The sequence below is a fragment of the Cornus florida genome, unplaced genomic scaffold, assembly GCF_030987335.1.
Source record: "Cornus florida cultivar Cherokee Brave unplaced genomic scaffold, ASM3098733v1 CherokeeBrave_3.0.0_Hap2_Chr06, whole genome shotgun sequence".
NCBI classification, from domain to species: Eukaryota; Viridiplantae; Streptophyta; class Magnoliopsida; order Cornales; family Cornaceae; genus Cornus; species Cornus florida.
In genome coordinates, this window is record NW_026775576.1 from 77691659 (window position 1) to 77705281 (window position 13623).

The 13623-nt window shown below is 37.6% G+C and overlaps 1 protein-coding gene across 2 annotated transcripts; it reads left to right on the plus strand.

The window, feature by feature from the left end:
* The first annotated feature begins 993 nt into the window (after positions 1 to 993).
* Positions 994 to 13234, plus strand: LOC132312194 (grpE protein homolog 2, mitochondrial-like). 2 transcript variants are annotated; one of them, XM_059810461.1, is made up of 6 exons: positions 994 to 1294; positions 2786 to 2993; positions 3076 to 3263; positions 3386 to 3553; positions 12517 to 12645; positions 12874 to 13234. In XM_059810461.1, the coding sequence occupies exons 1-6, from the start codon at positions 1139 to 1141 to the stop codon at positions 12949 to 12951; spliced, it is 927 nt and encodes a 308-aa protein (XP_059666444.1). In that variant the 5' UTR covers positions 994 to 1138; the 3' UTR covers positions 12952 to 13234. The 2 variants fall into 2 exon arrangements, with proteins under 2 accessions (XP_059666444.1, XP_059666445.1); XM_059810462.1 differs by having other exon boundaries at positions 2804 to 2993.
* Positions 13235 to 13623: the final 389 nt, after the last annotated feature.

Genomic DNA, 13623 nt, shown 5'->3' on the forward strand with positions numbered 1-13623 from the left:
TTTTTGGAGACTAACCTTTGATTGCCCCATTTTTTACTATATTGAATCTTTTTTAATTGTTTGTATAATTTATCGTGTGTATATATGAAATTTGCAGCAATATGGTTCAAAATGAAAGGAAATAAATTATTTAAAGAAAGTACTTGATTTTAGGGGAATTTTTTTTAGTATTTTGGAATAAATGTTTGGAGGGCATTTTGGAATATGTAATTATTTTACTTAATTAAACCAGAGTGAAAAATGAACTTCTAAAATAGATTAGTTTGTTTTGGGTCCTAAACCTATAAGTGTAGGTTTTTTTTTCTAAATTTTATGATACTTTTATCATTTAAAATAGGTCTCTTGGGGGTAATTAAGTATTTTTATACGAATTAAGTCAACATGTAGTCAAAAGAATAATATTGTCATTTCACATGTAAAAGTGATCTGACACCTAAGAGAAACTCTTCAAAATGTGAGTGAGTGATAGTTAAAATCAAAATATTGATATTTGACTTAACTTAAAGGGTCGGTGTAATTTATCCAAAATAAAATTACAAATTATCTTCAAAAATTAAAATTAAAAATAAATATTAATTATAATAACGTAGTGAAATAATAAAGGCCAATACATTCTTCTAAATTGTGGGATAATAGAAATAGGGTTTCACATTGCAAGTTCTAGTTGTGATTAAAACTCATAAAGGGACACAGTATCAAACTAATTTTAATTTTATGTAAATCTAAAATCAAATCAAATCCACGAAAACCCATTCACAATGTATAGAAGTATATCTAAAATTTATGTTATTCAAATGAAATTTATGTTGTTAAAATTTATGTTATTCAAATGAAATTCATGTGCAGGTTTTCAGAAAATTATTAATCCATTGATAATATATATATATATATATATATATATATATATATATATATATCCTCTTTTAAAACCTTTTTCAAACAATTGTTTTAAAAAATTATTTTTAAATCTCTTTCAAACAAGATTTTTTCCTTATTTCACTTTCTTTCTCTCCAAGCATGTTTTATTTCCCCCAAGTTTCTCTCTCCTAAAACCCTTCAGACCAGTCGCCATAAACCCCCATCTTTCTCTCTCTACAACGATTCAACTTTTCTGGACACAATAAATCTACATCCAGCGATGTTGGTATCTAGGGTTTCCTCTCGGCTTCCGAAGGGCGTTTTGGCTCAGTGCCGGAACTCACTCCTCCTCTATGCTCGTCGACAACAACTACAACAACACCACCTTCCGATCCTTTCCAATCAATTTCACTCCCTTCGTGAATCTCCAAACAAGGTACAACAATCTCAAATTTCTTCATTTTCAGGATTTCCATATCAACTAGGGTTTTAATAGGGTTTTAGTGATACTGTAAATTGAGGCATCTTAAGACGATTTTCGATACGCCAAAGGCCTTTTGCCCATCAAATGTTGTTTTATTCTTATTTCTTTGTTTTGTTTTCTGTTTAAAGTTGGTCTTTAGTCAAAATTTATTTACTTTTCATTCCATTTGGAGCTATTGTTGCGTGTAATAGGCGTATTCACCCCTCTGCCATTCTCATATTTGTTAAGATGGGGATTTAAATCAGAAATAATATTTTATGATGAGTTCAGAATTCTCATACATGATTATTTAGGAAATTGCTTTTATGAGATTTTACATTTTAAATGCTAGAATGATTGGCATGAATTGCATTCCTAACCAAGCATAAGATTCTGCCAATTGAAGGTCTCAATTTTGAAAGCAAAGTGGGATTAGAAATGCTTTCATTATTGAATTGGTTTATTTCACCACTTTATCTGTTTCACCATTTTGTTGGATTAACCCCATACCCACTCTTTATGCATGTTTATAAGGTGAATTTACTCTTTGCTGTATTTGAAAGCTGTTGACGATGAAGTTTTCAACAATAATCATGTTGTTGAATTAATGTTTTGTGTGTCGACAAAAAGGAAATGGGAACGACAAAAAGGAAATGGGAACGGATAAACGATGTTTGGTTTAGAATATAAAGAACTAGACTTCATCATTTTTCCCAAAGCATTAGAACTTGGAGTTGGTATGCAATTGAAGTGTGGGTTTTAGATTCACTTGTAAGTTTTAAAATAATACTAACCGGATTTAGCTCATTGAGACTCAAACTAATTTTACCTAGATCTTTTGCCTTTTATGCAATTACTACAATTAAAATCTCTAGTTTTCTTTTGCCTTTGCTTTGCATATTCGTATATATTGTTATCATGTATCCTGCCTCGTAGCATAAAGATAGTTGTGTGCTCTGCACTTAGCATCTCTGACTACCTTTTGACAAAAGCTTTGTTTTCCTGACTTGTATACTGTGTTATCCTAGGCTCCTTTTGATTAGATGGAATTGTCAAGAAAGGAGAGGAAATGGAAAACTGTTAAGCACTTTAGGATTTTTGATATCTGGGATAGGAAAATTTCAAGGGAAAGTAATTTTCCATAACCACCTAACTTCCCATAAAATATTCCCACAGAAATCACTGGAAAATTTTGGTTTTTTTAGATTTATTTATGAATTTACAATGATGCCCTTCCTTTTCTTGCAAGTTTAATGCATTCCAAACCATGAAAGGGGGATTTCCCATAACTTTCTTGAGAAAATTTCGTGCTAATCAAATGCATGTTAGAAAACTATGTTTCTTTCATTTCAGTTCACCTTTTTTTTTTATTATTATTTTTTTTTTACTTTCACTTTACACTATTAGTTTCCATCTGACCAAAAGTATCCCTAGTGAATTATGTGCATTCTTTTACTGTTTTAGGTGGTTGTTGCTAGTCAGGTGTCTGTATTACATCATTCAATCTTCAATACGTCAGCCTTTCAACGATACGGAATTTCCTCATCTGCATCACCCCTACCAACTGAAAAAGATAATGCCCAATCCAGAAATGAACAAGGGGATACAATAGAGGACAATGGAGCAGCTGGGTTTGGAGAGGCTGAAGTTCCTGGTCAGAAAGAAGAATCAGGTTCTAACTCAAACCCCTGCTAACATGTCCGAATCTGTCAAAAGAAGAAGGGGTACTAAACAAACTGCATTTTCTGATTCAGATTCACTGGCCAACTTGTCTATTGATGATCTGTCGAAACTTGTGGCGGAGAAGGAAGAACTTCTAAAGATAAAGCACAAAGAGATGGAGAAAATGCAAGATAAAGTTTTACGGAGTTATGCAGAGATGGAGAATGTCATGGACAGGACAAAACGTGAAGCAGAGAGCTCCAAAAAGTTTGCCGTTCAGGTTTGTGCCAGCAGCTCCTTTCATATAATGTCTTTGTACTTTTCTTATTGGATCATAATTCAAGATTCTTCAATTCGTATATGGGAGTATTACTCTGTTCTTTGTTTGAAAATATGCTGCAGAACTTTGCAAAGAGCTTACTGGATGTTGCAGATAATCTGGGGAGGGCTGCTTCTGTTGTAAAAGGCAGTTTTTCGAAGATAGATACATCTACAGACAGTGCTGGTGCTGTGCCACTTCTCAAAACACTTCTAGAAGGTGTTGAAATGACTGATAAGCAGCTTGCAGGGGTATTATTTCCTCTTCTCAGAACAATCATCATCTACCCTCTCTGGGCATCCATATTATTAGTATCTATTTTTCTTTTTTCAGAGTTCTGCTTAAAATCTAAGCCATCATAGTTACAGCTTCATTTGTTTCTTTTCAGTTAGATTGCCATTGCTTTATATATGGTTTTTCACATATTCTAGTCCTTAAGATGCCTCGAGGAATGCAAACTGATGTAGGATTCCTATTTATCAACTAAGGACACCATTTAAATGTTTTAAATATTGAAACTTTATTTTTTTTAAGAAATCATGGAAATTGAAGTTTCACATATCTATAAATATAATTTTTTGTTTCTATCGACTTAGCTGACTAACTATTTTTTTTTTTTGTATATTTCATATGAGTCCCACATCAACACATCCATATTTTAATTTTTTGTACTTTCATATGAGCCCCACATCACACACATACATATAAACTTGCAACATATTTTTTTTAGTGTGTGTGTTTTCACATGAGTCTCACATCAACACATCCATATTTTACATGTATGTTACCATTGGTGGTTAGCTTGAGTGCTATCTTTTGGGTCAGTCGACACTCCACAGTGCTATCTTTTGGGTCACTCCACAGGGAGATGTGCAAGGCTCAAGTTCCACTTGAGATCTGAATGTGTCATCCGTAGAAATTTATATGTAATATATGCATATATATGTATATTGAAATGGTTATTTCTCTCCTTATTTTTCTTATCCACTTCTTTTGAATGGAGTTATGATTGGAAAAACTACCTCTAAAAGTTAAACACTAGCAGTGATTTTGAGAGCAGTTTTTTCTCTCTTTAAAGTCTAAACCGCAAGTTGAAGATCTAAATCAACCCAAACCACTTCCACCACTTGAAACATAGACCACCATCCTTCACCTCTGTCACTGATGATGATCCAATTTAATACATCCCATTAGAGTTGAAATCTACCACCATTACTCCTAATCCAAACATTTGACCACCAACATTCACCAATCACTTCATATTATTTTGCAAGCAAGTTTTGGTTTGCATTCATGTCAGTAAATGAAAATGTTATCTTAAACTTGACTCTTATGAACTTCGAACCAAGGTTTTAAAACTCGGTCATCTCTGCCCGACTCAGACTCAACCAGAGTTGAGACTAGGTCAAGTCAATTCTTGGTGAGAGAGAACTTCATAGCTATCTCGGCAAGATTTGGCCGCAATGACTGTGATTGGACCCGACTTAGCTGCAGCAATGTTGTTTGCCACCCCACTATATAAAACTTTTTTTTCCTCCAGTTTTTCATGATTCTCTCTTCTAAACAAGTATTCTCATCAATAAACAACCTCCAAGCATGTCAACAACTTAAATTTACAAAATTCAAAAGAAAGAAAATCCAATCTTACAAATTTATGCATCATTTTTTTTTTTTTCTTTTTTTTTGGGGGTCTTGTTACAAATCTCCTTAGATGTCCTTTTTTTTTAATATTTTCTTAATTTTAAAATTCATAAAACATGTAAATTGTATTTTTCCGTTTTGGTACCATACAACAACCACCAAGCCTTTTTCCAATTACTTGGGGTCTGCTACATGAATCTTATGTTTCCATTCTTCTCTATTTAAAGCTTCCATTCCGCTCTATTTAATGCCATAACCTCAATCAATTTACATGTTATCGTACCTTTCTTTACTAACTCTACGCACATTAACTTTGGTCTTCCTCTTAGGCCCTGTTCGGATTGGCTTTTCAAAGCGGCCTTTGGCTTTTCAAATCCAAAAAGTCGCACTATAGAGCGTTTCGCTTGCTTGGGGAGAAGAGCTTCCACATTTTTTTTTTTTTGATAAGTAAAATTTTATTAAAGAAACGCTCAGAGGGGGAGCGAAACCCAATGACAAAACAAGGCCAAAAGCGCCTTAAGCCTTCTAAGAGGCCAAAAAAACCAGTAACTCCTCAACAGAACGAAAATCTCTCCCTGAAACCCAACAAAAAAGAGTGGAAATAATCGAGAACTTAAGCATAGAGATAGGCTTTTCCTTTCCATCGAAACATTTCCTATTTCTCTCAAGCCAAATGCACCACCAAATGCACAGAGGCGTAGCCCTCAAAGCGTCCCGGATGAGAGCCCCCACTGAAAATCCTCTCCAAGCCTCAATCAACCCTCTAGAGGATCCAGGCCTGACCCAAGGGATCCTAAACAGCCCAATCATCAAATCCCAACAGTCCCTAGCCATGCTGCAATGAAGAAGAAGGTGATCAACGGTCTCCTCATCTCGCATGCACATATAACATCTATTAATCACCACCTGATTCCTCCTCCTCAAATTATCCTGAGTTAAAATCCTACCTAAGACGGAAGTCCAAGCAAAGAAGGCCACCTTAAGGGGAGCCTTGGATCGCCAAATAGACTTCCAAGGGAAAACACCTCCAACGCTAACCGTAAGACATCTGAAAAAGGATCTCACCTCAAAGAGACCCTGAGGGTTAGGAATCCAAAGCCAACAATCAGGATCCCCAACTGTAATCGTCTGACGGTACTACTCCAAAAACTGGGTGACCTCCTCAATCTCCCAATCCTGGAAGTGCCTCCTAAACTAAACATCCCAAGTCAATCTCTCGTTATCAAGATGATAGCAGTCAACCACCATGGTCTGCCTACAAGAAGTAATCCTGTAGAGACGTGGGAAAGCGAGAGCAAGAGGAAGCTACCAACACCAAAGATCCTCCCAAAATCTGATCTTCCTATCATCCCTGATGCGAAAACGAACATGCTTGCAGAAATCATTCCGCCCCTTCCGAATGGCAGTCCAAACCCCCACACCCCTAGGACCACGCACCACAAGAGAACTCCATCCTCCACCACTCTCCCTAAATTTATGCTCGATAACTCTCCTCCAGAGCCAACGTCTCTCCACCCCAAACCTCCACAACCATTTCCGAAGGAGAGCCTTATTGAAAGGCAACAACCTCCTAATCCCTAAACCACCCTTCCGAATTGGACAGCACACTTGCTCCCAACGAACCAAGTGAAACTCCCCTCCCCCCCCCCCCCCCCCCCCCCCAAAAAAAAGAAAATTGCGCTGCAACCTCTCAATCCTCTCCTCCACAGAGGAAGGAATCTGAAAGAAAGACATGAAATAAGTGGGGAGGCAATAAAAGGTACTCTTAATCAGAGTGACCTGACCCCCCTTAGAGAGATACTGTTTCTTCCAACCTGCCAGCCTTCGTTCGAATCTATCCACAATCGGATCCCAAATCCCCACACTTCTCGAAGGAGCACCCAGGGGCAACCCAAAGTAAGAAATAGGGAAGGAGCCAGTGCGACAACCAATAATCTGTGCAAACCTCTCAATCTCAGGGACCTCCCCAACTGGCACAAGAACACTCTTACCAACATTCACCTTTAACCCAGAGACAACTTGGAACCAGACCAAAACACATCTCAGATATCTCAACTGAGCCGCATCAACGTCACAGAGCACTAAAGTATCATCAACAAACATCAAGTGGGATATCTCCAACTCACTGGCAGCATCCCTGCCCACCATAAAGCCTATCAGAAAACCCAAATCAACCGCCCTCTTAATCAATCTACTTAAGGCCTCCATTACAAAAAGGAACAAGAACGGAGAAATAGGATCCCCTTGTCACAACCCCCTCGAACTAGAGAAAAAACCGGTCGGAGCTCCATTCACAAGAACTGAATAACGAGCACAGGAAATACAAAACATGATCCATCTCCTCTAACGCTCCCTAAAACCCATCCTCTCCATCAAGTAGAGGAGGAAACTCCAGTTCACATGATCGTACGCCTTCTCGATGTCCAGCTTGCACAAAACACTTGGACTCTCACTACTCAATCTGGAGTTAACACATTCACTAACAATAAGAACTGAATCCAAGATCTGTCGACCTCCCACAAAAGCATTCTAAGAGTCAGAAATGACACCATCCAAGACCTTCCTCAACCTAGAGGCCATAAGTTTAGCAATCAACTTGTAAATACACCCCACCAAGCTTATAGGGCGAAAATCCCTAACATCCAACACCCCTCCCTTTTTCGGAATGAGAGCAATAAACATGGCATTCAAACTCTTTTCAAAAGAGCCCTGAGCATAGAAAGCATGAAAAGTACCCATCACCACCTCACGAACCACCTCTCAGCACTCCGAGAGAAATCTCATGGAAAAACCATCTGGACCTCCCCGTTACAACTCTTCAGCGCGGAAAGGACTTCCTCTTCAAAAAATGGCTCCTCTATAATAGAGCTTTCCTCACCCGATAATGAATCAAACTGAAGCCCTTCGAGCAAAGGTCTCCAACCAGCAGATTCTGTAAACAACATCGAGTAGTAATCAATAAACGCCTTACAAATCTCCTCCTCCTTACAAAACACCTCCCCATCCACACGGATTCTCCCAATGTGATTGCCCCTCCTATGAGAATTGGCAAGTTTATGAAATTTTTTTGTGTTATTATCCCCTTCCTTGAGCCACAATGCTCTAGACTTTTGCCTCCACGAAATCTCTTCCATGATAGCAATCTCAGCAAACTCCGCCTGACACTCCACCCTCCTAAGTCTCAAGGAATCCGACAAAAAGCCCTGACCCTCCATCCGATCAAGATCAGCAAACTCTGAACCTTATTCTTCCGCCAAACAAGATTACCGAAAACCTCTTTATTCCAAACTTTAAGATCGTTCTTCAACAAGCACAACTTACATGCAAGAGAATGACTAGGAGAGCCACTCACACTATACCCCTCCCACCAGGATCGAACACGTTCCAGAAATCCCTCAGCTCGAAGCCACATATTCTCAAATCTGAAAGGGGATCTTCTACTACACAAACCACCACAATTCAACATCAACGGAACATGATCAGATAAAGGGCGAGCCAAGGTAGCCTGAACAACATTCGAGAACTTCTCCTCCCAATCGCTTGACACAAGGAACCTGTCAAGACGAGAGAAAGTAAGAGGAGATCGACCACTAGATCAAGTAAAAGGACCACCCACCAAAGGCAAATCAATCAACCTCGACACATCAATGCACTCCGAAAAAGACTCCATGTCAAACGTCCATCTTCCCCCCGTCGACCTCTCAAAAGGAGAACGAACAACATTGAAGTCCCCTCCAATACACCAAGGCAGCTCCTAACGCCTATGGACCTCTCCCAACTCCTCCCAAAACAAATGACGCACATTGTCTTTTGTAGGGCCATAAACACCAGAGAAAACCCAACGAAAATCGTCCTCCAACAAAGAGAACACACAGGAAGTAGAGAAAAACCCCACCTGAGAATCCACCAAAGAAACCCAACGGTTATCCCACTTCACAAATCCCCCCCCCCCCCCAACAAGCTTCGCACGATCAAGTTCGTCATCGATGCAATCTTAGTTTCTTGCAAACACATAACATAACCACCCTCTTTCCATAGAACTGACTTTACAACTTCTCCTCTCTTCGAGTCATTAAGACCCGGACATTCCATGATAAAATTCGTAGCTTCATAAGGAACAGATGAAAAAGCACTCCCACTCCTCCTTCCACCAACCCTCTCCCTGGACCCCTGTTCCTCCTTTCATAAGTAACGACATCACTGGGACTCTTCACCTCCCTCTCCCCCACCTCAGCCTGAAACCCAACCCTACTCGTCACCCTATCCACAAGCTGAGCATCAAGAACTTCATTAAACAGCCTCATCGCCTCATCCATCCTACCTTCGAAAGACCCTCCCAAAAGAGAACCCAACTCACCACTCTTCTCTCTCAGCCACTCCTCTTTCGGCCTCTCCTTACCTATGCCAGTAGCAAATGCTTCCAAACAATCCCCCTCCGGCCCCATAACAGCCAAAGGTTCAAACAAGCCAAAATCAAACTCACCCCCTTCCCACTGAACCAAGCCCATATCCCCTTCAAAAGAGGAATCTGCATCTCCCTTCCACCCATCGGAAAAAGAAGGGGAACAGCAATTCAACGGCTTCACAGCCTCCTCATCATTCCCAGAAATCCTTGAACTGCACAGAGCATTGGGCAGAAGCTGGGGGGGACTAGCTTCCGCAAAACGCTCTTCCTGGAAAACACGGGAAGCTAGTTTCCCTTTAATGAAACTTTCATAATTCCTTTTATACCCTTAATGTTTGTGAGTAAAAAATTGAAATTCGAAGTGTATCCTGTTTATATTCTACAAACCCTAGGAACAAGAACACACTTTTCTCTTCTCAGCTCGGTTGCGACTGCCATGGACTTTTGTCAAAACTATAATTTCAGTTGTGGCTTTCTCATCTCTTATTCTTGGTTTACAATCTTGTAACACACTCTAAAATTAGGGTTTGTGTTTCCAATCTAGAGAAATTTCTACCAATCAGTAGAAATATGGTTTGATTTTTTTATTTTGTTCTGTTGAAGGTCTTGCAGTTTGTTAATGATTTTAATAATACTATTATTTTCAGTGATTATGAATATTTTCTTGGTTTTAGCAGGTTGAGTTTTTCACGTATTCGTATATATGAGTTTTTCACTTATTTTGTGTGTGTTTCTTTTTTTCTCTCTCTGCCTTTGCAATTGTCATAGAGGGAAACAGAAACCTTTTTAATCAGCAGTACAATGTACAATTTCATGCCCATCCATAACCACTGTTTCTTCGATCTTCACAAGTATTTACTTTTTCTGCTTTCTTGGTAGATCAATATATATATATATATATGTATGTATATATTATTTACAAAATACAAAGTGATATAAGTTGATAAATAGTATATATTTATTATTAATTTATTTTCTTAATTGGTGTGATTTACCAATCCCAAAGTTTCTTTTTAATCTGATCAAATTTTTTTTTTTTTTTGGTCAGTAGATGACAGGTCCCCATTGTCGTTATTTAAGATAAAAATGCTACTGACCTTGTGCTTAAATAAATTTTGAGTTGTGTTATATGATATGGTCTCATAATTTAATTTGAATGGATTATTTATAAAATGTTGAGTTGTATTGATATGTTATGCTCTCATAATTTAATTTTAATGGTAATTTTAATGGATTATTTATATCACCAATTAAAAACATTCCATGTAAGGGCGAAATAGTTATTTCAATAGTAGAATAGATCCAACAAATATTGTGCTAAACGAAAAACTCTTCCATCATTGAAAGCTCTTCTAAAATACAGTTACCCAACACCAACACATATTCCAAATGGAAGTGATAGCTTCTGCTTCTCTTTTTCTTCTGTGTCAAAGTAGAAGCAAAAGCTATGCCAAACGTGCCCTTGGTATTATTCTCAATGTGGACTATGTCACTTTTCCTAACTGGCGCACTTAAAGGCCTTCTTTGCCCATGTCCAAACCATCTTAATCAATTTTTCTCCCATTTTATCTCCAATTGTTGTTACTCCAACCATCTTCCAAATGTGATAATTTCTAATTCTATCATTTTTAGTCTTACCACACATCCATCTCAATACTCGTATTTCTACCACACTCACTATGTAAATATTAAATTAGCTCATGTTCGACTCTTAGGAACATTTTTGTTATCTAAATCTTGTGTTCCTTTTTTATTTATTTATTTTTTTGATAAGTAATAATAAATTAAAAAGGGTGTTCAATAGGGGAACGCGTCCTGTGGACAAAGGAACCGGGGTTCAAGGCCCCAACAAGAAATTAAATCAACAGAAGAGGAACACGAACTTCTGTTCACATAACAAAAAAGAATTTATTTATTTTATATAATTCTTAACCTAATTATCTGAGTTTTACCTTATTAAATATGAAAATGTATATGTATATAATTAAACCATAGCTACTTGAAATTTTGACATTATACACGAGCGCTTTATGTTCAAGGGCAGAGCCAATGTAGGCCTGGGGGCACGTTGCCCTCCTTGGCCTGCCCCGCCACTATTTCGTGTTTTTTTAGGTATATATGAAAAAAAATTATACCCCCCCCCCCCCAAATTTTTAATTTATAAAATTATCTCTTAAGTTGTGTATTTATCGTTTTCATCAAGATTCGCGATGTTAAAAAAAAATTCACGACTCACAACATTACATAATCTCTGTTGGACCCTGCAACCACTACCATGTTTTAGAACTTTCTTCCTGGCCCAAATTATATGGGAGTGGAACATCCTGATTTGAAGCATTTTTCACACAATTGTTTTGCCCACAAACATAGCAATGATTGCAACGTATACGTTTAGAGTGGATTGGGCTTTTCTTCTCCTCCTCTTCCTTCTCTAAAGAACCAACTTGGTTGAAAGCAATTTCTGTAGTTCAAATGATAGAATCTTAATATATATATATACATATATATATATTCCTGTTTCTGGGAATTTTTCTTTTTGGGATTTTGGTGTGTCGAGGGAAATCTGTGAAGGCTCATATGCTTTTTATACTTCAACTCTCTCTCTCTCTCTCTCTTGCTTAGTCCCTTCAAATTTTTGATGAGCATTCTCCACATATGTGCCTTCCATCATAGCATATGCTAAATGATGGTTTGGTCGTTATAGTTTGTTATTGAAGTGTCTATATAAAATAAGCAAAATTTGGAGCACGAATGGCCACTCTCCCTACTTGTGTATGTGTGTTGAATAAAAACAGATATTAGATACTTCTTTTTAAGGGCAAAAAACTGGTAAAATACTGTTGCCAAAGCCGTTAGAATCAAGCTGTGCAGGTGCCTTGGCAAGTGCCCCCAAAATACTTATTTGATTACCTATATCATGTCTTAGTTGACTATAAGTATCATGTCTGTCTAGGCATAGTTGCCTAGGCATTTTAGGCAGCTTTCCACAGGTGGATGCCCGTGTTAGTGTTATTCAGAAAGATTTCATATTAGCAGCTTGTTTGAGTTCTAGCCCATGCAAGTTGTAATTGATGTTCCATCATGTCCTATTATGTGCTAAGATGGGCTTTATGATATGATTAACTTGGAGGTTTTCCCTATCGGGCTTATTGATGTTCATGATTCCAGGTGTTCAAAAAGTTTGGCGTGGAAAAGTTTGATCCTACAAATGAGCAATTTGATCCTCATAAGCATAATGCAGTGTTCCAAGTACCAGATGCTACCAGGCCGCCTGAAACAGTTGCTGTTGTATTGAAGGTAAATAATTGCGATCCATTTTTTTCTTAAGTATTATGGAAAGTCCTGCCACTTTGTTTTTGAACTTGAAAAATGAAAGAAAATGAACAGGGGGTGGTCACAGTAGTTCTGATATATATATATATATATATATATATATTGGTGCATATTGTGGTTAAAATGTTTCATCGAGCGTATCTTCGTAATTAAAACAATTTTTAATATTTCCTGATTGTGCTTTCATTGCAGTCGGGATACATGCTGTACGATCGAGTTATTCGGCCAGCTGAAGTTGGCGTAACAGTGGGCAATAGGATGGTAGACTAAGGCTCTGGAGCATAAGGAATGACTTGGTAGGGTACCCATTCTGGATTAATTTTTAAAAAATTTGCATGTGCTTGTGAGAGATGGAAGAAGAGGTACCCTTTCTCCATGTTAGATAAGGTTTGGATACTGTTTCCATAGAGATTCTTTATATACATTTTCAGCTTATTTATTGTCATCTGCGAAATAGTGCCTCAATGGGCTTTGTTGCATCTTTTAAATTTATAAACACAGTTCAAAAAATGATACAAACAGTAGGTAAAATCTAATGAAGTTTTCTATCCCAGCTTGCGTAGTCGTCGCTCATACCTACACCTATTTGTTGGTTTTTATACCCACGGCATGTATAATTTGTTGGTCGTGCACAGATTCAATTGTGGGTGTGGAAATGAGGTTTCTTTTTACACACCCAAGCATGCGTGATGCTCAAATTCAAGTGTGCTCATTTTGAAGGAATTGGCTTTAACTGGTATGAATTTATACAGGACATTGATTTATATACTCTCAACAGTTTTGGTTTTGTCGTGTGCCTTCGATTCATGAGTTTCTTTTATCACGAATTGAATTTATAGACATAAAAGTACATAACTGGATTATTAACTGCATGCACAGCACCATGAATTTATTTTTGACTACTACTGTTTGGGAACTTCATAGTGTAATAATACAGACAAT

Bases quoted from the DNA above. Each gene is read 5' to 3' on its own strand.
- LOC132312194 (XM_059810461.1), top strand. From the start codon at position 1,139: ATGTTGGTATCTAGGGTTTCCTCTCGGCTTCCGAAGGGCGTTTTGGCT. The intron at 2,994-3,075 runs GTTCTAACTCAA...TTTCTGATTCAG, and splicing joins TGGTCAGAAAGAAGAATCAG to ATTCACTGGCCAACTTGTCT. The intron at 3,554-12,516 runs GTATTATTTCCT...TCATGATTCCAG, and splicing joins CTGATAAGCAGCTTGCAGGG to GTGTTCAAAAAGTTTGGCGT.